The 22,445-nt window shown below is 43.9% G+C and overlaps 1 protein-coding gene across 3 annotated transcripts in view; it reads right to left on the bottom strand.

Annotated features, from left to right (window-relative positions):
• DSP (desmoplakin) overlaps positions 1-22,445 on the bottom strand; it is a 48,115-nt gene that overhangs the window by 8,478 nt on the left and 17,192 nt on the right. For all 3 annotated transcript variants that reach the window (XM_033154531.1, XM_033154532.1, XM_033154533.1), the window contains exons 3-22: positions 20,932-21,080; positions 19,982-20,153; positions 16,839-16,967; positions 15,601-15,651; positions 14,691-14,852; positions 14,006-14,110; positions 13,499-13,594; positions 12,482-12,607; positions 11,727-11,879; positions 10,853-11,007; positions 9,831-9,957; positions 9,200-9,416; positions 8,083-8,294; positions 7,060-7,226; positions 6,419-6,557; positions 5,858-6,051; positions 3,765-3,927; positions 3,334-3,417; positions 2,215-2,322; positions 1,146-1,244 (exon numbers count right to left, since the gene is read on the bottom strand). In XM_033154531.1, coding sequence (XP_033010422.1) covers positions 1,146-1,244; positions 2,215-2,322; positions 3,334-3,417; positions 3,765-3,927; positions 5,858-6,051; positions 6,419-6,557; positions 7,060-7,226; positions 8,083-8,294; positions 9,200-9,416; positions 9,831-9,957; positions 10,853-11,007; positions 11,727-11,879; positions 12,482-12,607; positions 13,499-13,594; positions 14,006-14,110; positions 14,691-14,852; positions 15,601-15,651; positions 16,839-16,967; positions 19,982-20,153; positions 20,932-21,080 — 2,808 coding nt within the window. The remainder of the gene's footprint in view (positions 1-1,145; positions 1,245-2,214; positions 2,323-3,333; positions 3,418-3,764; positions 3,928-5,857; positions 6,052-6,418; positions 6,558-7,059; positions 7,227-8,082; positions 8,295-9,199; positions 9,417-9,830; positions 9,958-10,852; positions 11,008-11,726; positions 11,880-12,481; positions 12,608-13,498; positions 13,595-14,005; positions 14,111-14,690; positions 14,853-15,600; positions 15,652-16,838; positions 16,968-19,981; positions 20,154-20,931; positions 21,081-22,445) is intronic.

Here is a 22,445-nt window from a genome sequence, read left to right as displayed (position 1 = left end):
ACTTGTTGATCACATATCATGTCTGAACCAATATTGGACCAAACAGAAAACAACTGTACAGAAACCAGGTGTCCGCAAACAGGCTAATTTATACAAAATAGAAAAAGAGGGAGAGGTGCTAATGTTCACAGCGGCCACTAAATACTACAGTCATACCTCGTGTCGCATCCGCTTAATGTTGTGTCTTTTCGCGTTACGTCCTGCAGCAACCCAGAAGTACCGGAACGGGTTACTTCCGGGTTTTGTCGCTCGCGCCTGCACAGAAGCGCCAAATTGCGCCGTGCTCCTGCGCAGACACAGCACTTCGAGTTGTAGGCATTTCACGTTACAGACAGGCCTCTGGAACAGATCCCGTCTGTAACATGAGGTACCAGTGTATTCTCCCTCTTGGATGCCCTGCACGCTAATCTCAATATGTGCAGGAAAACTGGTTCCTTAATGACAACTGAAAATTACTCTGTACATTCTCAGTATCCTGTTTTTATTGTTTCATGTGTTCAATGGCCAAGATTGGGCATCCAAAGCCATGCTTAAATTCAGGTTATGCCCTATGTAAAACTGATGCAAAACCAAATTCAGGGGTCCTGAACTTGAGGGAGTGATGACTGGAAGCTAAAATGAAAAATCACATCTACTGTAACAGGAATAACTAGAAATCAATCTACACAGGCAACAAATCATCTGATAACAGCTCATCCTAAGGTATTACAACTTCAAACTGCAGATGTGCCAATCACTTGCTTGACGGATGCCTCACAGGGGGGGGGGAGGCTTCGTGCACATAAATAACTAACATATCCAGGAAAGCTACTCTAAAATCTTCCTAATATGCTCATTTTTTATGTGCAGGAAGAGGCTTTTGTTTTATGGGAAGCAGTGTTCAAACAAGGAATCAGCTCTATCTGCAGTCTAAATTGGTCTAGTCCGCAAAGAGCTGTATCATATGAATCTGCTGAATGCACGCCTCAAAATTAAGACTAAAAAAGCTGAATTGTGTGTAGCAAGAAAATTTGGTTTCCACTGTAGAAGTCTAGCTTAGAATGTTATTTATTATTGCATGAAGGTATTATTAACATCATCAAAAATATTTACAAAGCACCCTGGAACTGGACAATTCACAATACATAAAGGAAGAGGGATATTACCTTTAAATCTTCCAAGCTCTTTAACATTTCACTCAAAAACTTGTAATAGTCTCCTGATTTTGTAAGTAGTTCAATGTAACGAGACTGGATCTCGGCAGCCTGCGTGGAGAGGGAGAAAAAAACAATCTATTGTCAACCTATCCCAAACGCTATGTTTCGTCTGCATCGACAGGCCTGGGGTTTTGTTTTGTTATTATTTTAACATAAAATGCCAGCCGGATCCTAAATTGACTCTGACGTAAGTATAAAGGACCCCCGACAGTTAAGTCCAGTCGCAAACATCTCTAGGGTTGCGGCGCTCATCTCGCTTTCTGGCCAAGGGAGCCGACGTTTGTCCGCAGACTGTTTTTCTGGGTCATGTGACCAGCATGACTAAACCGCTTCTGGCGAACTAGAGCAGCGCACGGTAACACCATTTACCTTCCCACTGGAGCAGTACCTAATTATCTACTTGCACTTTGACGTGCTTTCGAACTGCTAGGTTGGCAGGAACTGGGACCGTCGTGAGGATTCAAACCGCTGACCTTCCAATCAGCAAGCCCTAGGCTCAGTGGTTTAGACCACAGCGCCACCCGCGTCTCTGACCTAAGTATAAATGAGTTGAGATGGATTTGGAGCTGATCTACAAATAGTGGAGAGCGTCCCGTAGTGCAGCCCCTTCTAGATTTTACCATTTTAGATTATAAGCCTTGGGGGGAGAGTGTCACTTCTTCTCTGTGTTTAAAAAACCACCACCACCCTAAACCACCCTGCCAGCAGAAAAACAGCCAGCAAGGAGGGAAATTAGGCTAGAACACACCAGCTTTTGATTCACAGAGAGGTTCTGACATGACAGATATACCCCAAGTGTGCAATTCCCCAACCTGCATTCTGAAACACCACCCCATGGTGTTTCTGGAACATCAGTCTCTCGCGTGGCCAAGAAACCATAGATTTCCTTCAGAACTGTGTGCACGCCTTGCATTTACACCCCCAGACTATCGGTTTAAACCAAACCCACCTGCTAGAAAGGTTTCACCAAGCAAGAACATCACAAATTATCATGAATGTGCACTTTATTATCACTTACCTCTTTCAGAATTAGCCCCGAAGGAGATTGGACCATGCTGCGCTTAATGGGAAAGTTCAGCAAAGTCTCCAGTCCTGAGCAATAAGCTGTAGCCTGCAGTTCATAATCCTGCAGAAGGAGAAGAAAACACAATTCATTTTGTAAAGACAGCCACCGTATGCCTCCTGACCTGGATTTTCAGAGCTGCAGGAAGGCAATAACCTACTCTTTCAACCTTTTGACACCAGCTGAAGACCTGGTTATCTGCCCAGGTTTCTGGTGAAATTTTGGTGCCAGTGTTGATGTTTATTTTAGCTGGCTGGCCGTAAATATCTGCCTTGTTATTAGTCTCTGTGTGATGTATTGAAATTGGCAAGCTGCTCTGGAACTGCATTTGTAATGAAGAGTGTGTTTTAGGCAAGACAGGTAATAAATAAAACCCCCAAATCCTGATTTTAAGAATCAGTACGATAGAGGGTTGGAGGAGAGAGTAGTTGCTAAAAAGAAGAATAAGAAATGCATTTAAAACCAGAGGTGGTGGAAGTAAGATAGAGAAACCTTTCCCCACAACTTGCATTTTAAAAAATCTCTGAATGAAAGGCAACAGAAAAGGATTTATTGTACAAACAGATCAATGGGGCTTAAATAACATGTCTTAAACGTCCAAAAGTCAGCCCCATGATTAACCCAGAGAGGGGTATGACAGAATGAACTGGAAGTAAGACCCACTGATTTTTTCTTTTTCAAATGCTTCCTAGAAGTATGTTCAGTACTGCAACCTGAACAGAACTACTAGAAACACAAAAATAAAAATAGAATCACAAGATAATCCTGCCCGTATTTTCTTTCCCTTGGTGCAGCCACCTCAGGTTGTTGTCAGCATTTGTGCTTTTCCAAATTTGCTCTGGAAGTTTTGGACCAGCCAGACTGCCATGGATACACTTCCAGAAATACAGAGGATGTCAGTGGATCTGTATCTTTGGTTTGCCCAGTAACTGAGCCTATTGTGCTGATAAATGTGAGTGTGTGAGGGGTGGGAAGGATTTAGTCTAGGATAAAGAAGAGAGAGGGGAGCCTTGCAGGATTAAGCTCTTGTAGGAAAAGATGTATTATTAGGGGAACGTTCTAAAATAACAGTACCTTGATTGCAGCTGAGCACACCTCTGCATTCTTCATCACATCTTCCACTCTGTCTCGCTTGCCTGTGATTTCAGCATGTAAGTTCTGCAAAACAACAACAACCCCACAATATTAATTTTATCAGAATTCTAGCTGTCAAGTCTTCTTTTGGTTCAGGAGAATGGCAACACTTGTCAGTCACTCCACTGATGATACTATATCTCTCATGGTGATCCCAAGGGACAATTGCGGTGACAAAGATATATAAAGCAAGCTTAGCTGAGATGGGATTTGAAATCAGGACATCAAGCTTATAACTTGCACCCTTAATCATTATTACATTAGCAGGGATTCTGACACAAACTCCTAATACTTCGCCAAATCTAAGTTGGTTTCACATCAGCCAAATTACTTGGGGGAAACACTTTGCAACACTGAGTGAAAGACAATACCTTTTGCTCCTGCAGGTATCTCATGACAGTGCTAACATCTCCCAACTTCATGGCTTCAATAGTTTCCTGCCGGCGCCTGGCATCACAGATCCATTTATTCAGAGCCTGGTAAAGATCCCGATAGGTTCTCAGCTGCTTCGCCTGTTTTTCTAAATCCCAGGTCCTGTAAGACAAAGTAGGAACACATGAAGCTGCCTTAAACTAATTCACATCACTAGTCTACGCAACCCAGTGCTGCCCACTATGATTGAAAACAGATCTTCCAGATGCGAGGTAGAGGTCTTTGCAAGCAGAATTAATCCTAGGTGGCAGGAAACCCCCCTCCCCACGGCAGGTAGCATCCAGGGATCGTTTGCAGTATAGAGAACCACCCCCTTTGTTCACCAGTTCATCATCCCCCTCCTCAGGAGGAAGCGACCATTCCTCCAGTGGGGAGGGAGAGTTGGAGGCAGGAAGTCGGCGCAGGGGCTGTGAAGGGATAGCAGAGCCTGAGCACCAAGGGGGAAGCGGGGAACAGGGACAGGTTGCCGCGCCCCGAGTTCGCAGACAGGAAAGACGTGGAAGGGGGAGGCGGGGGTTCAGAATCCCGCGCCTCTTTTGCTGGACAAAGAACCGGAAGGGTTCATTCCAGGACTCTGCGGAGGGATGAGATGGACGTTTGAACTTTTGCTCCACTGTAAATATCTGCACAATAAAGAACTTAGTTTTTAGAAGTTCTGCATTCGGCTGATTTCTCATGAGCAACCACTGAACATCCTTACACTTGGACCAATACACAAAGCATATGGCCTCCGCCGAGCCACGGCCTCTTCCTAATTACAGAAAGAGGGCCACTTTGCTACTTCAGAAAGCCCCAAGTTAACGCACATATCATGCAATATATGCATAGCTGCAATATAAACATATGCCAACATAAATGCCTTCTGCTTTAAAAGCCACCAGTCAGTAGTGGATAGCGCAGTGAGGCAATGGCACTCAGCTGACCTCCCACCAGCTGAATTGCTGCTGCTTACCGGGAGGAAGGGGGACCCAGGTGGCGCTGTGGGTTAAACCACAGAGTCTAGGGCTTGCTGATCAGAAGGTTAGCGGTTCGAATCCCTGCCACGGGGTGAGCTCCCGTTGCTCGGTCCCAGCTCCTGCCCACCTAGCAGTTCGAAAGCATGTCAAAGTGCAAGTAGATAAATAGGGACCGCTCCAGCGGGAAGGTAAACGGCGTTTCCGTGCGCTGCTCTGGTTCGGCAGAAGCGGCTTTGTCATGCTGGCCACATGACCCGGAAGCTGTCTGCGGACAAACGCCGGCTCCCTCGGCCTATAGAGCGAGATGAGCGCCGCAACCCCAGAGTCGGACACGACTGGACCTGATGGTCAGGGGTACCTTTACCTTTTTACCGGGAGGAAGAATGTGAAGGGTGAAGTTGCAGGGAGGTCAGAATTGTGCAAACACACTGGCAGAGCCAATCCAGCACTCCTGCCAGTGTGCTTGCTCCACACTGACCTGCATGCTACCTCACCCCTCTCCTTTCCCGTAAACAGCGGCAACTCAGTTGCTGGAAGGTCAGGGAAGTGTTACCTCCCTCCAACATTCTGTGTGGCATTCCATTCTAAATATAATATATAAACTGGAATCTTCATAGAAGTAGCTGTAGTTTCCTAGGGAAGCACGTTTTCAGCGACCACGATCTCAAGTCAAACACTCATCAATTCAGTCTGGAAATGACTTGGCATTATGTATGAACCCAGCCCAGCAGCTTAACTTTGGCTTATTAAGTTTGGTTAAAAGTTGCTCGTCAACCAAGGTCTATAGCTGGTTTACAAACCATACCTAATGTTAACCTGGACCTCCTCAACTATGGCTAAAGAGCTGCCACAGCCCCAAAGCTAGAGTTATGAGTCCAGAGCAGCAAAAATGCAAACCACTCTTGAGGCTCATCCTTTAATTATTCTAGGAACTAGAAAAGTCGAGTTTTAAATGATTTTTTTGCTAGGTGCCTCAGCTTTAACTATTAACTATGGTTAGCACTGATGTGTGCACGAGGTCTACAACTTACTGAACACCTGGTTTGAAGTTTACTCTTTAGAAATCACAAACAAACCTGTCATCGATCTGCTTATCCACCCTTTGCCAACGGTCTGTGAGGTGCCCAACTTTTTCAGTGAACTTTCCAAGATCTAAATCTTGGAGAGGATACGACTGGCAAGACTGCGAGTGGACCTGGTGAGCCCTCTGCAGCTCTGCCTCCAAGGTACTAAGCAGCGACTTCTTCATACTAAGGTCTCCTTTCATTTTCTGGAAAAAATAAGCAACAGAATAATCTAGCTTCGGTATCCCAGATCTCACCAGAAAGTAAACACAACCACAACATAATCCAGACAGCTGCAAGAAAGGGCAGAATATGTTGCATATGATCAAACTTAACATATCTGGCAACATTTTGAGAATGCAAACAATCATAAACTGGATTATTTTTTCATAGGAAATAGAATGTGTTAATTTATGGAAGCAAGACCAAATTATGAATCGTAATATACAAATATATTACAACATTAAGCTTCCCGACCCCCCATATTTAAAAACAGCCCAAGGTCTTTAAGACATTATGAGTAACCAATTCATGGCTCAATCTCCGATATATACATAAAACCCTCTCTCTTACCTTCAGGCAGGCTCGATAAGCTTCCACTTTATCTGGGTCCAAAGAAAGAGTATCCTCTTCTGTAAGTCTGACTTCAAACACTCGGATCACATCTTCTGTTTGGAGAATTGCCTGGAGCAGGGACCTCAGCGCATTCAAGCTGTAGCAAAACAATGCCATCAGAAAGTTGGGAAAAGATTGTTTGCTTTCAGGCTCTTTTCTCTCCACCCCTCATTTCTTGGGAGTAAGTGTTACTGCACACAGCAGAACTTAATTCTGAGTGATAGGCATAGCACTGCTCTATGAAGCTGGTTCTGGTCAACAGTCAAATCTAAGGAAATCCGAGCTCGCATGCAAACTGTTCCACATGCTAACTGAGTAATATGTATAGAAAATGAAACTGGACCCCTTCATCTGCCCCAGCTGCAACAAAACATGTCTCTCTCCTACAGCAGGCGTTGTTACGGTTTGACTTTGCAGAAGAAATTGGACCTCCTTGGTTAGAGTTACCTTAGTTTAAAATATTAACAGTTACGGGTGTATGTTGGATTTAAATCCTTAAAACATGCACTTGATTAAATAAAAGCACTAATCACTAAAAATTAACAACAAAGCACACATATAATATGGATAACCACAGGACTGCTTGTCTGTTTCCTTACCTGTCCAAATAACCAGCAGAGACCCCATTAATATTTTCCAGTTTCTGAAACAAGGTACTTATTTCAGACTGCAAATAGAGATACTTTTCAGAGCCTCTAAACCTGGGGAGATAATCTTTCTGCCCATTGAGAGCAACCGCTATTGTCTGAGAATCATTTTGTATACCCTGAGAGAGAGAGAGAGAGAGAGAGGAAATGTTATTTACTCTCACACACTTCTTAAGATCACATTAACAACCTGCAATTGACGTATCATCTATCTTGCCCCACAGAACATGTGTTTCAACTAATGTTAAGAAAATAAAAGGAATGTAAGAGATGTTTAGACACTTTTCTCTTTGGTATGCAATCCCATAATAAGCAACTTCTAGTACAAATCCCCAAAAACTTTCTACTATCCTTCCAAGCTCTCTGCACACACATACTGTGCAGGGACCACATCCACCAGCTGTGAAAGATGGCCATCTTTGCAAGCTAAGAAATTCTGATTGTATGAGATAAATGCTTATTTTATAAAAGTCTGCCAGAAAGAGTTGTTAGGACTGACAGGGGCAGGGTCTTCTCAGTGGTGGCGCTGACTGATATTAAATGTGCTGCGCTGCTTATAAACAAGTGGAGTTGATGGGTGTTTTATTGTGACAATGTTGTGTCCATCTAGCTCAGTATTTTCTAGTGACGGGCAACTGCTCTCCAGGTCTCAGGCAGATCTCTCGTGTCACGTATTAGCTGATCCTTGGCTCTCTACCACTGAGCTATGGTCTCTCTCCTAGCAGCTGCTGTAATACTTGCTCTAGTGTAGAAAGAGAGACGTCATCTCATGACCTCACTGCACAACAGATTGGCCACAAATGTCACCAGTGTTATTATACTAATGATATCAATTCATCTTGGCACATCTGGTGCTTCTTAAGAACATGAAGAGTGGAGAAAGGGGGGATCAAGAGGATATGGGATAGTTGTGTTTCATTCAGTCTGAACCACACACAACCATGCTATGCCTGTCCGGTGCAAATCAACACGTACCTCTAATTCGTTGATTCTGACAGACAAATTCTGAGAGGCCCCTTGGTCTGGCTGAAGGATGGTTCTCTGCGCCATGCGGAGCTCACAGTTCTCGATTTGGCGACGAAGCTTCTGGAGTTCCATAAGCATCCAGGCTTCATGCTTCTCTAGCTCCTGCTTCTGATTCTGGACTTGGTTGGATGAGCCCAGGTGAGTGACTTCAGTTGTCACAACTGGTTAAAAAAAAAGGGGGACAACAACCAGTGGGTCAGTTTTTGGTTTTGGAAAATTAACCCCTGTGAATCGAGGTGGTGTGATGTCATGGCAAACAATGCACTGTGGATAGGGAACAACTTGTATGCACTGCTGAATAATTCTGCCTTCATTTCTCCTGCCCCTCCACCTGGCAAGGAACATGCAAGCGATTGGGCATGTGTCAGGCGAGGTTCCAGATGATTAAAAGGTGTTTGCCTATAACGGTCAGCACCCAATTACCTACACACGCATCAAGTGTCCTATTTTTTTGGTTAAGTGTACCCATTGAGCCTTTTGGTGAAGCGGAGGCCTACCTATGAGGAAGCTATGGGGAAGGGCTATGGTTCAGTGGTGAATCACCTGCTTTGTGTACAAAAGAACACAGGTTCAATCGCTGTCATCTCCAGGTAGGGCTGGAGGAGAACAGTCTCAGAAACCCTGGGGTTCCTGCCAGTCAGTGCAGACCATACTGAGCTAGATTTGAAGCTCCCAGAGCAGCTTACACTAACTCAGTAATGAACAAGGCAGCCCCGGGCCTCAGTCTAAAAGGCATGACACAAAAGGAAGAAGCGGTGAGGAGGGAAGAGGACAACAAGCAAACTCGGGCACCCTGGACTAACTGTATGTCAAGTTGCTATGCGTCAGGCTGAATGCAGTTCACCAAGTACCTGTCGGCTCAGCATGTACTTGACATTCCTGTATTTCTGCAGTCCCAGACATGGAAGAGGGACACACACCTGACCGCACAGTAGGTGAATTGCATGCATGGTTGGTGGGCTGCATTTGGCTCAGTGGGTCGCAAGTTGTGCAGGCTTCCAAGGTGAAGCACGACTACACCATGCAACAGACAGTGTGATTACTACCACCCTTGTAGAAAGCCGACCTTGATTTGGTTGCTGCGGACGCTGCTGTTGTTGTCCTGGCAGCTGGATGACCAATGTTTGGTAGTGCTTCTGAGCGTCGGAGAACTGAGTCTGGATTTTCCTCTTATCCTCATCTGCGAACATCTCCGAGCCCTGGCTGTTCCTGATGAATTCTTGGTAATGAATCTCCAGGTCAGCTATTACTCTCTGGTAATCTTCTCTGCGCATGGTCTTCAGCTGAAATGAACAGGCAGAAACAATTTTAAGGAAAAGCAGCCAAAGAAAGTTGATGCAATCCTCCGGAATGATGACTACAGAAGAGGAGTTTCCTGGAGAGTTATTTATATTTGTAGGATTAACAATGACAAAATGAGCTAACTGTGGAGGTTTACGTTAGAATGAAGAGCCTAATGTTGCAGGCAATGGAATGAGCCGATAAAAGGAAACAGGGAGAGTCTTGGTCAGCAAGAGACTGCAGAATTGCCAGGCACGTTATCAGTACAAACAAGGCTTGAGAAAAAGCAGACAGCCCCTGTAAAGTCCAGAATGCATATACCCAAGTCTTCTCATATATGCGCTTATAATCAAAAGTTAGGAAGCCTATGAAAAAAGCTCCTGGTCTAACTTTATAGAAGTCATTTCAACACCCACCTTAGCAATTGTCAGAGCCTTTATCTTCTCAATGTCAATCAGGCAGTAATGCCAAGACACCAGGCTTTTCATGTTGATGTAGAGTTGATTCCAGAGAGCCATAATGGCCTCATAGTATTGCTCAATCCTAAAGGGAAATGAATGCGTTAACTCGGGTTCGAAAAGCAACATCAGTGTCTTCTAGTCAACCAGAAGACGAGCGTCCTGAGCAGATAAGGGCTCAAAACCCCAAATAGGAAAATGCAAATGTTTTCAATATAAATGTCGACTTTTTTCGATGCAGCACATTGAGAGCTAGAAGTCTGCTCCTTGTGCAATGATTCCCAAACTAGGTGCCGCAGGGCTAAGATTCCATATTGGATACATTCAACTAATGATATGACCACATTTAACCCAAAATAATACATAAATAAATAAATATGAAAGAACCCTATTCATATTTAATCTGTACTGAATAACCACAAATTAAAACGAATCTGAATTAAATTAAACAAAATTTTTTGTTTCCAGTCAGAATTAGCTTTGCTTAGAATCTGGGAGAAAGGCTATAAAACGGGCTCTTGAGGGTTGGGGAAAGCCCACACTCTAGAAAGGTTTCCTGCTGCAACACAATGGACACTGACATTCTATAGCAGGGATGGAGAACTTCTGGTCCTCCAGATGTACTTGGACCCTCATTCCCATCAGCCAGCATGGCAAATGCTCCAGGATGGTGGTAGATGGAGTCCCATAACACCTAAGAGGTTCCCCTTTCCCTATAGACTTGCTCACAGCCAGCACTTCACACTCAAAACACAAAATTTTATTTTTGCTCGCTGGCCTTGAGTTCCGTAAGTAATATATACAGGTAAATGGGTGCACAGAGTCCACCCAGTCACACTGTTATATGCAACTGGGCCCTTTTTGGACCAAATCAAAGATACACAACATATGGAACCAGTGGAAGAACTCACACTTCTTTGAGGAGGCCTGCCTTACTATTCAAGCAATATGGCTTCAGGTCCCTATGAATAACAACTCACTTGGTTGCCAGATCCACAGCTAATGGATTAGGGGGAGGGATAATGAGACTGACAGATGGCACCAGCATATCGACTCCTCCTGGCCCAGTCACATGCCACTTGCTACGTTCGCTGTTGTCTTTTAGAATGCACTCGTCTCCTTTGCGCATGGTTTTCTATGTAAAAGGCAGGGGGAAACGGTTGTAGGCATTAACACACTGGAACAACGTAAATACTTATGACGTAGTTTTCAGTTGCTGTAATTAGTTGGAATCCTTCCTAGGACTAGACAACTTTTAGTTATAGGTCTGCATACGCATATAAAAAGGCTTGGATACCCAGAGGCCTACTAGATGTACAGGATTGAAGCTGGCACGCATTCCTATTAACATGCAACTTTTTATATATGCATGCATAAAATAACTTCATGTAAAAATTGTTAGGCTAAACTACTGCAATATGCTCTAGATGGGGTTGCCCTCTGTGCCCAGCGGTGTGATGCAGAACACCGTAATCTACCACTTGATGAGTCAATCACAGGGTGCTCTCTGCAGAGCTTAGAACACATCATACTTCATTCAAACATGCAGTTTCCCCAGCCTTCAGGAATGGCACAGTCTACGAGGGCTATGCCAAGTGACAGATCTGAATGGAGTTCAACTCCATGCATCTTTGGAAACATATGAATACATTTCTACCTGAGCACCTGCTTAGCAGCTGCAATAAGGAAGAAACTGCAACAGATTATTTATTATCCAATACATTTGGTCTGTTTTAAGCAGATTTTAACTGAAGATACACAGTAGCCTGTTTCAAATCCCTGGAATGGGATTGCCAAGAAATCTAAAATATATACAATTATATAATTGTAATTAATCTGCAGCATGATCCTTACCAGATCTTGTTTGTAGTCACACAGGGCCTTGAGAATGATTGGCTTACTGCTCTTGTAATCAGGGTTCCGTGGCTTTAGCTGGACAATCTTCTTAGACTTATTCACCAAATTTTGCACTTGTCTCTTGTATTCCAGAATTTTCTCTCGCTCGCTCTAGAAAGACAGAGAAAGTTTTTCATGGTAAAAAAATACAAGGAACCACATTCACCAACACAGACCTGCAGTCGCTATGGGTCAAATCCAGATCCTCTTGAAATTTAAGACAAGTATCTTGGTAGACTTCAGTGGTAACATTTTGAGAAAATCAGAGTTTATATTTTAAGAGTTCTATAAACTCTTAAGAGTTATAAACACTAACTTTATAAACTCACATTCTAAAATTAGTGGTCTTGCAATCAATAACAGAGGAAAAGACAACTTAAAAATCCATCTGGAGGTCCTGGAGTTCTGCTTGACTACATAAAATGCTGCAGCAGTCCCAAATATAAGAAGCATGGTATACTCAGTGAAAGAAATAGACCAAAGCAGAGGCTGCTCATTTTTAATCGCATCAGCATGACAAGAAAGCCTGGAAGTTGCAATTTAACACCTCTCATTTTCCTCACCCAATGGCTTCAAACAGCCAAAATGAGCTTTCATATTGCCTGTCCTTCAAACACAGTATCTTTCATATACAAGGAAATCTGCCCTTATGGGCTTAGTCCTGCTGAAGTTGAAAGAAGCTGTGGGATTTCAAAAAACAATGGCAGCCATACCTCCAACTCTTTGATCTGCTCCAACAGAACTTGCAAGGACATATTCTTATCACAGATGAACTTCTTTCTGATGGAATCCTGTAGATTCTTCAAATAGCTCTCAGTTGACTGGGCTTCCTCAAAGAACTATGCACAAAAAGCAAACATACATATGATTGCCTTTATCTAATCACACTAGTGGGGCATAGTGGTTAGTGTCTCGTACTAGCACTTGAGAGACCAGGGCTCATATCCCCACTCAGTCATGAAGGTCAATGGTTGACTTTGGGTTAGTCACTTTCTCTTAGTCTAACTCAATATCAATCTTTCTCAGCCTTGGGTTCCCAGATGTTTTGGGCCTACAACTCACATCATCCCTGACCACTGGTCCTGCTACCGAGGGATGATGGGAGTTGTAGGCCAAAAACAACTGGGGAACCAAGGTTGAGAAAGGCTGGTTTAACTTAACTCACAGGGTTGTTGTGGGGATAAAATGTAGTGGGGAGAACCATCTATGTTGCCTTGAGCTCCTTGGAGAAAAAGCCAGAACACAAATGTAAAATAAATTAAAGGTGTGAAGTGTACGGGTACTTTTTGTACACAACGATAACAGTGGACCCTGAATGAGATCTCAGTATAGTCTGGTAGGATCCAACAGACTTTTAAGAGATTAGTAATGCTGAACTCGTAAAAATGTACACTGGACTAACAGGCATTAATAAGAAATGCAGCACTTGAACATATGAACACAATCCCCTTTCAAGAGCATGGCTATATGAAGAATAAATGAAGGAAACTAAACTAAAGACAGCCTATTACCTTCAATCCAATTTCAGATGCTTTATTTAGAAAGCCTTCCTTACTACAAGCTAAACTCACAATCTGACGTTCCTTACTTACTAATAGTTGGAATGCAAGATATTGCATTTTTGTGAATCCTCCCCACCCCACCCCCCAAAAAAATTATACAACCAAACATAGAGTTTAAATGCTGTTCCTTGGGATTCAACTTCTAATATCCATTATTACTGCACACACCTGAAAGTATGCTGCATTCTCCTTGAGATGAACATCAATGCACTTGGTGATCTGGAGAATCCAGCTCCACTGAGTTTGCAGTGTATCCATGTAGGCCTATATATTTAAAGAGTAAATAAATCACAGTTCATCCTCCATTCATTCATTTCTTTTACCTAGCTAGCAACGACACCTCTCAAAACTTCCTAAAACGGCTTTGGAGGGAGGAAGAGACAATAAACAGGACTTGGCTTAAAGGAACTGGACTTGCGTAAAAGGAAAACCGACAGGAAAACTTGGCCCTCCATATATAGAACTTGGCCCTCCATATATAGAACTAATTCAAAAACTGCAAAATGGCCATCGGACTGTCTTCCTGCATTGTTTCTAACACTGACTCTTGTTGATCAACCAAAAACGTCAAGGTTCAAGATCTGATTTGCAATACGTTTCACTTCTGTGGAACCTTTGTATCTCACCCTCCAGAAAAAAAGAGCAGAGCAAGAACGCAGGAAGTTTAAGATATACCTCAATTTTGTCTGAGGCAGGATGCTGGTTGACCACCAGTTGGTCACATTCTTGCTTCAGCTTGTTGAGTTCTTTTTCCTTAACTTCCAGCTGGCTCATGCGTTTCTGTATACAGAAAAGGAACAAGCATTAAGGCCAACCTTGAAATAAGAAGAAGAAGAATGACAGTAAAAGTTCAATGTATATAAGGTCGTATCACCAGCATATAGTAAGACTGGTGGGTTTGTAACTGAATGAAGCTAAACTAGTCAAGCCCATTAATTTCAGTGGGACGAATACAGAGTACAATCAAGCATATTTCTATCGTGGCATAACATTTACAGGCCTGTAAACCTTTTGCTTTATAATTAGCAAAAACAGCACTCAAAAGATCCTTCGTACCTTTTCCCTACAACACAAAGTATTATCATCATCACTGATTCATTAATTGCCTTCTGAACTTGAGACAGTTCAGAAGACAATTAATCAAAACTGCCTTGAGACAGTTGTCTCAAGAAGAATTACACTGAACATAATTAAAAATAGTTCAAACCCCAGGCCAGCAAATACATTTTTTAAAAGGACTGAAACTGTAACAAGGTAGTCACTCATGGTAAATTTTATTTTATTTATTACATTTATGGTAATGACCCATTTATCCAGCTGGGAAAGCCTGTCGGAACAAAGATGTCTTAGCGTAACTTACAGAGAAGACCTCCTGTTTCCGGGCAATATCGGTGTTCCTGTCACTCCAGTCGTAGAGAAGCTCCTCCTCCTCACAGTCATTGATCCACATGATTTCCCTGCTAGTGGCCTGGATGATGTTTTGCAGCTGGCGCAACTGATCCATTCTTTCAAAGGAGAATCTCTACAAAACATCAAAGTAATGAGCTTCAGACTTAAGGATCAAAGCATATTATGCAAACAAAACTGTGGAGCAAAACAGAGGGATCAAGAAAGAGCTCTGGAAAGCAAATGGCTATACACACTCAATGCTCTTTTGCCCCCATTTGGGCTGGGGATACTTTGCATGTTTAAAAAAAAAAAGGAGAGGAAATCTGCATTCTGCTCCATGACAACAACATTTAAAAAAAATGCAAATGCAGTCATACCTTGGATCTCAAATGCCTTGGCTCCTGAACAAATTGGCTCCTGAACGATTGAAACCCAGAAGTGAGTGTTCTGGTTTTCCAACATTCTTTTGGGAGCCGTCTGACGGGGCTTCTGCGGCTTCCGATTGGATGCAGGAGCTTCCTGCAGCCAATTAGAAGCCGCACTTTGGTTTCCGAACGTTTTGGAAGTCAAATGGACTTCCAGAATGGATTCTGTTCAACTTCCAAGGTATGACTGTACAGCAATGGACAAGGGTAAGATACCATGCAGAGATACTTCAGCAAGTATTGCCCACAAGTTTTTAGATGCAACTTTATAATTAAGGATTAATTGTTGAAATAAAAGCTAAGAATGGTCATGTTCCACCATGACTGGGCTGAACCTTCACTTTTCGTCCTCTTGGGATCCATAGTTGTCTTCCCTGACTCAAAGGATGCTCCACTGCAAAGAAGACAAAGCATACATAAAAAGGCCTTTGGAAATTCAGTTGCTCTTTAGCTTACCAGAAGATATTCATATTCCTCCTCCAGCTGATGAACAGCAGCCTTTTCACGCTGCGGACAAAAGAATAAAAAGAATAAAGATCTTATACGGCTTACAAATTATTTGCCAAGGGGGCCTCTGCAGAAACAAAAATTAAGATGGAAGAATTTGTACAGTCAGTTTCCTGGGGAGCCTCTTTATATCACAAATAGCCACAATCAATGGCCACATGCCTCAGCAAGAAGGGGCAAGCGAATGGTGGCAACAAAAGGACAAGCAGGAGTGGCAAAGGAGACCGTGTTGGGGCTTGACTCCAACCTGAGTGGGAAACACAGAGTACTTTAGATCAGGTGTCAGGAAACCCCCCTCCCCGCGGCTGGTAGGGTCGCGGGAGCTTTTACAGTATAGAGAACCCCCTAAGCTGATCACCAGTTCGTCTTCCCCCGACAGCACCAGAAGTGACCATTCCTCCAGCGGGGAGGGGGAGTTAGAGGCAGGAAGGCGGTGCAGGGGCTCTGAGAGGATGGCAGAGCCGGAGCACCAGAGAGATAGCGGGGAACGGGGTCAGGTTCCCACGCTCCGAGGGCGCAGACGGGAAGGACGTGGCAGGGGGAGGCGTGGGTTCAGAATCCCGCGCCTCTTTTGCTGGACAAAGAACAGGAAGAGCTCATTCCTGGACTCCGCAGAGTGATGAGATGGACGTTTGCTCTTTGCTCCACTGTACATAGCTGTGCACAATAAGGAACTTAGTTTTTAGAAGTTCCGCATCTGGCGCTTTACTCATGAGCAACCACTGAACGTCCTTACATCAGGGATGAGGAACCTGCGAAACTCCAGCTTCCATCATCCCTCACCACTGGCCATGCTGGTTGGAGCCGATGCGAGCTGAATTTCAACAACATCTGGAGGGCCAAAGGGTCCTCAGCCAAGGAAGTGTCCATAAGATAACAGAGGCAGAAAGAGTGTACAAAGGAGTGGGTGTAGATACTTAACTATTTTGCTAGAATACCAAAATGTGTAATGGAGGCCCCTAGATACATTGCTGCTGACCCCAAGTTAGACTCATTTACAACCATACAAAGTGTGTGTGGGGGGGGGGGAGAATGCTATTTCATGCACCAATACTTCTGAATAAGCAAAACACAGCAGTGCTATAAAACAGGGCTCTTTCAAATATTTCACCAGATGTGAAACCGCCAGTTAGCAATTTAAACAGGCAGCGATGCAAAAAATCAAGGAAGCAGAATCAGTATCTTACCAGGTCGGTTTTGACTTTGTCCAAGTGCCAGCGATAGTCTCCAATGGAATTATGGAATCTCCTGTGGTCGGCAATTTGTTGCTCAATAGCTGCCGCATCAAACCCCCATTTTACTAACTCCATTTCAGACTGAAAGGAAGAATGGGCCTCTTGTTTAGTGGTTCATTTATATACAGTAGGTGCCGATGTGAAGCAAAATTAAAACAATGGTGCACAAGCAAAGGTATACAGAGCTGCTTTGCAAGGAAGACATGGTTCGCAGCTACCAGGTGATTTATCCTTGCTTGGGATATCGTTGCTTGGGATTACTATTTCACAGGAGTCGTGCAAATCGGAAAAGACTAAAGCCTTCCCCCAACGCCCCTTTCTGCTCTACAAAGCAGGGGAGAAGGTAACAGAATAAAACTACCGTATTTTTCGCTCCATAAGACACACTTTTTTCCTCCTAAAAAGTAAGTGGAAATATCTGTGCGTCTTATGGAGCGAATGGTGGTCCCTGGAGCTGAATTGCCCAGGGGCCAAAAGAGGATCATGCTTTTTATTTTACAAAGAGAAAAGAGGGTGTTGAAAGGACCCCGCTCAGCAGCTGATCAGCAAGAGATCGGAGAGAGATAAGAGTCCTTTGTTGAATGTGCTGCAGAGGGAGGTTGTTTGTTTCCCCAGCGACATGTGACTGGCTGATTAGATTATCTGTCTGGAAACTGTAGAAAAGGCTCCCTTTCCTTTAGAAGCTCCAGAAATGTGAGTTCAACCCCATAAAAATTGGGCTTTTCCTCTTTGCTTTTCCCCCTTTGCAAAAAAAGCTGCAAAACTTTTAGCTGATCCTAAAAAAACCCAGGGCTTTTCCCTTTGCAAAAAAGCTGCAAAACTTTTAGCTGATCCTCAAAAAACCAGGGCTTTTCCCTTTGCAAAAAAAAGCAGCAAAACTTTTAGCTGATCCTCAAAAAAACCAGGGCTTTTAGAGGAGGAAAACCTGAAAAATATTTTTTTTTCTTGTTTCCAAATGAGGTGCGCCCTATGGTCTGGTGTGCCCTATGGAGCGAAAAATACGGTACCTTAGGTTCCACAGTAGAGCAGGCACCAAATAACTTCAGAAGGCGTCACCCAGGTAGCTATAGATGAGCAGGAGTCAAGTTATCATGCCACCTTTTTACAGGGAAGATTAATTTCCACCCAGCCGCCCTTTCCAACCACGTTAGTGAAGCAATCACCCAAATTCTATTAAATTTGTGCACCATGCCTTGTTGCCCTGCAGCCCTCAGCTCCATGCACAACACGACAGGAAAAACTTTCATATTTTCTAAAGTTTGTAATAATTTGAACTTGAAACTAGCTCATTCTATAAATACACACACACACACACAGTCCTTGCTAGCGTGTGTTACCGTTGCTTTTAACATGTGAAAATTAAGATGACCAGTACTGATAACATATGAAGTATTATGAAGTGTGACCTATCCTGTACTTTCACATGCCAACTCTTTCAGGTTCCCATTTTGCAGACAGTGGACTGAGGAAGGGAGACACTGAACAGCCTTGGGCAAGAAAGTCACTTGGGAGAGCTAAGCTGTGGCTCTGCCCATTCGAATGGTGTAGGATATTTCTCTTCTACCTTCAAAATCAGGTATCAGCTGCTGGTTTTTTTTTTTTTAAGAACTAATTGTGATTCAGCACAGCAATAACGCTACCACAGACACCACCCTGAGCCACACCTGTGCTTAAGCGAAGCTGGAATGGCTCCAGCAAGCGAAGCCATTTTAGGCTGTCGGCCATCTGGAAAAAAAAATAACTTTACTCCTTTTTTTCAGCTCGCTGTGAGCCAAAGCCATCAAAGCAGCAGCAAGAATGAACATTTGTCAATGTGTGTGAACGAAAAAGGTGACTCATTTCCAGCTCCCAGCCCCACCAGAGAAACCCAACCCAGATCTGAAGCCCACGGCTTTCCTATCTCCAAAACGACAGGGAAGTAAAACAAAACACGGTGAGAAAACAAAGGCTACCGGGAGGGCTTCCCTACGTATCACATTTCTTTGGCATGCTGTAACTTGGGGCTCTGCAGAAAGAACGCAAAGCCAGAGAAGGTCAAGGTAAGATAAGAAAGTTGGAAGGCAACTAGGTAAGGAAGCCTATTTACAATCGGACTGACGACACAGCAGGGATTGGGGGCCCCATCTCCCCTTCTGTACCTACAGAGTATGTAGCAATAGTGTGATTTGTGTGTGTGTCATCCTCTCCTGCTTCCTGCCCTATGCATGTGACGTTGCTTTTATGAAAAGATCATTTCACATTTATGGTAGGTAAACTGTGACCATAGTTGGACTTCGGCACAGCTGAAACGCTGCAAGGGCTTCCTAGGCTGCTGCTGCTGCTGCTATAGGAGGGGTGCCTGTTCCCTTGCAGAACAGGTAGGGAAATTATGCTGCCATTCAAACAGTCATCTTAAAGAAGCCACTCCATAAAAATCAACTGCAAGCCCCTTTAGCGAGTGACTTATTGCCGTATCTGCAGGTCTCTTGTTTTCATTTCCATTTTCCAATTTGCCAGCCACATGAGATCTTTCATTTCTTTTTCTGTTCACAGTATTCTTTTTCCCCCCTTCAGTTACTGTCTGAACCATTCTTTTCCCCCCACCCCTTTTCTTTATGCAGAAATAGGATGACTGTGGCAATGCATTGTGTACAGAGAGTTAAACTTTGCCGTGCTTGCATGAATGTTCTGAGCTTGCAACAGGTGCATCCAGAAGGTTCTAAAACAACACAGACTCAAGAGAAAGGGACTGGCTTACTTTCCCTTGACTCTTACAGATACTTTATTTTGATGCTGGAAAGTGCCGTGCCCAGGAGCAGACAATGGGAAGGGGACTGCCTCTCCGCAGTCGTGTCGCTGTGGCTTACCAGGAGGAACACCTTGGCAGGAGCACTGAATTGGCTCCGTCACTGTGTCTGCATTCCACCAATCTCCCCACCTCACCCTTCCCAGCAAGCCACAGTAACGCTGGCGACGAGAAACCAGGGAGACACCTCTGCCGCTCCCTGAATTGACCGAACAAGAACTGGCTAGTGTGGTGTTGGTGGGAGGGGAGAAAAATGCGTTTCCGTTTTCTCAACAACAAAAGCCAGAACCCGAAGCACACACAACTTTACCTTCTGCTGCCTCATCCAGTTCAGACATTCTGTGGTGCAACGCCTGGTGTATTCGTCCCATCCCGATCCACTCTGGGAGGTAAACGCACCACCTTTGGAGCTAGCCCTACGGGCACGAGGTACACTGATCGCTTTGTAGAGGGCGCGCATCTGCTCTTGAAGCTGAAGCAATCTGAAAGGACAGCGGAGGATAACAATGGTCAAGGGGCTATAAGACGAAAGAGATGGAGCAAAGGAGGAGGTGGAATACATTTGCAGGCTCTGAGCCTCCATAAGCTTGTAATGAAAAATAGGGGATAAAGGCCTCCAATGTTCCCCAGCACTATAAACCTACTGGGTAACATCCAGTAATAACAATGGTGGAATATGGGGATAATGCACTAGATGCCTGATCCACTAAGATTGTTCACTTCAGGGTTGTTGTTTTTTAAAAGACAAATAAATAAGTACAATGAACATGACATTCCTGGCTTGAAAACAATAGGAAATCCATGCTTTGTGTTCCACAGAATGAAATAATATTAAAAATCCAAGTTACAGAGTCTCATTAGATAAGCAAGAGTCCTGGAGAAGAATTAAAATTTTTATTATTTATACCCCGCCCATCTGGGTGGCTTCCAGAACATAAAAAAACACAATAAAACATCAAACATTAAAAATTTCCCAATACAGGTATGTAGCAGCACTATTTACTGTAGTACTAAAGTTGGCACAAGCAAGATCTGAATGGCTTGCCATTTGGTACGCCTAATGGAAAGGACCATTTGACTCCATGAGAGCACATACCTGGTACAAACCTCCTTGTTTAATTCATGGGCATCTATTTATTGATTCAATACGAGGCAGAGTCAAGCCCCTGGACTATGCTAAGTGTAAACTGCGGTAAGCCCACATAGAATAACTAGAAGTCTGTGGGGAAAGGCCAGGAGACAAAAACAGAATGGCAATACCTTTTCTGGTACAGCTCACAGGGCTGCCCCATTTGCCTCATCTCTCTGATCAGCCCATCGAGGATGTCCATGTGCTCATTTGCCTGAGCAAAGCAATCCTCCAGCTCTCGGTTCCTGCTAATCTGGATACCATCCCCATACTTCAGCTCCTAAGTGAGAGGAAACAAACCAAAAATCACCTTATTTAGTTCAAAAGCCCCACCACCACCACGAAATAATGTGATAGCGAGAGGCAACGTGTGAGAGATGTTCTAAACTCCAGGTTTTTTTAATGCTGCAAGTTTTCTGTCAGTAAAACCCATGAAACAGCTACTATTTGAAATATATGTGGCGTATTGTTTATTGTTGCTGTTATCCATCATTATTATTATGCCTAAACTACACCAGGTACAGGAACAAAAGTGACAAGCGTGGTCTAAATAAGGATGTGCTGGGCACAATCTCCCGGGAAGCTGTCCTGTGTGAGCCACTCAGGTGCTTGGGACCTTTTGCCCATTAACTCTTTGTTCATGCCTGCCTTACTTTCAACGCCAGGATGGTAGCATTGCAGGGAAACACCGTTTGTTAAAGGCCTAGCAACATCTGAGGCTAGGATGGAGAATGAGCAAATTGCCCTTGCAGGTTTCATAGCGAGGCTCTCTGTTAAATAAGGACTCACTACAGGCCAATGATAATAGCCGCTCAAAAGCAGCTTGGCTAAGGCAGAGCTGGACATGACCTCCTTGGAGCATTGATGCCTCTCCAAGTAGAGAGCAATTGGCCAGATGGGCAAGTGGCAATCATTCCCCCTGAACAGTCACCTGCAAGATTGGGTTATGTTTTATATACCAAGCCAATCCCAACCTTATTCCCTGGTAAGTGGCCACTTGGATGGCCACTTCATCCCTCCTAGATTTGTTTCCGACATTATGTTCTACCAGCTGAGAGGGCGTTTTCTTAATAGGCATTTCTGCAAGCAACCTAGAAAGCTGCCCGAGAAAGTGTGAGCTGTCAAAACAGTGAATCCCGAAAAAGGAGGAGGAGAGCACCAGCAGCAGAGGAGCAAGCGAGGAGGCAGACCTCAACATGGAGCTGTGACTCTGTTTATCAATAAGATGTGTTTGTATACAGTAGGCATTAATTGCTCTTCCTTGGGATGAACTGGGGGAGGGTGTAAATAAATGTACATGCTATTATAGTCATACTGCCTTCTCTCTCTCTATATATATATATATGTATATATAATATTCGGACAGTTAGGTGTGTTTTGTACAGGAAGCTGCCTTACACCAGACCATACTGTTTGTCCATCTAGCACAGCATTGCCTACTCTGATAGGTATCAGTTCTCAAGGGTCTTAGGCCAAAGTCTTCTACATCTCCTACTAGCTAATCCCTCGTAACTGGAGAGACCAAGGATTGAACCTGGAACCTTCGAGTTTGCAGAGCAGGTGCTGCACCACTGAGCTATAGAACCTCTCTTCCTTCCTTCCTAATAAACCAGGGGTCACCAGCATGGGTGCAACGGAACCCTTG

This window comes from Lacerta agilis, chromosome 7 (genome assembly GCF_009819535.1).
Source record: "Lacerta agilis isolate rLacAgi1 chromosome 7, rLacAgi1.pri, whole genome shotgun sequence".
Classification (NCBI taxonomy): Eukaryota; Metazoa; Chordata; class Lepidosauria; order Squamata; family Lacertidae; genus Lacerta; species Lacerta agilis.
Note: the sequence above shows the minus strand (reverse complement) of the source record. Positions and strands in the feature narration are given on the sequence as shown.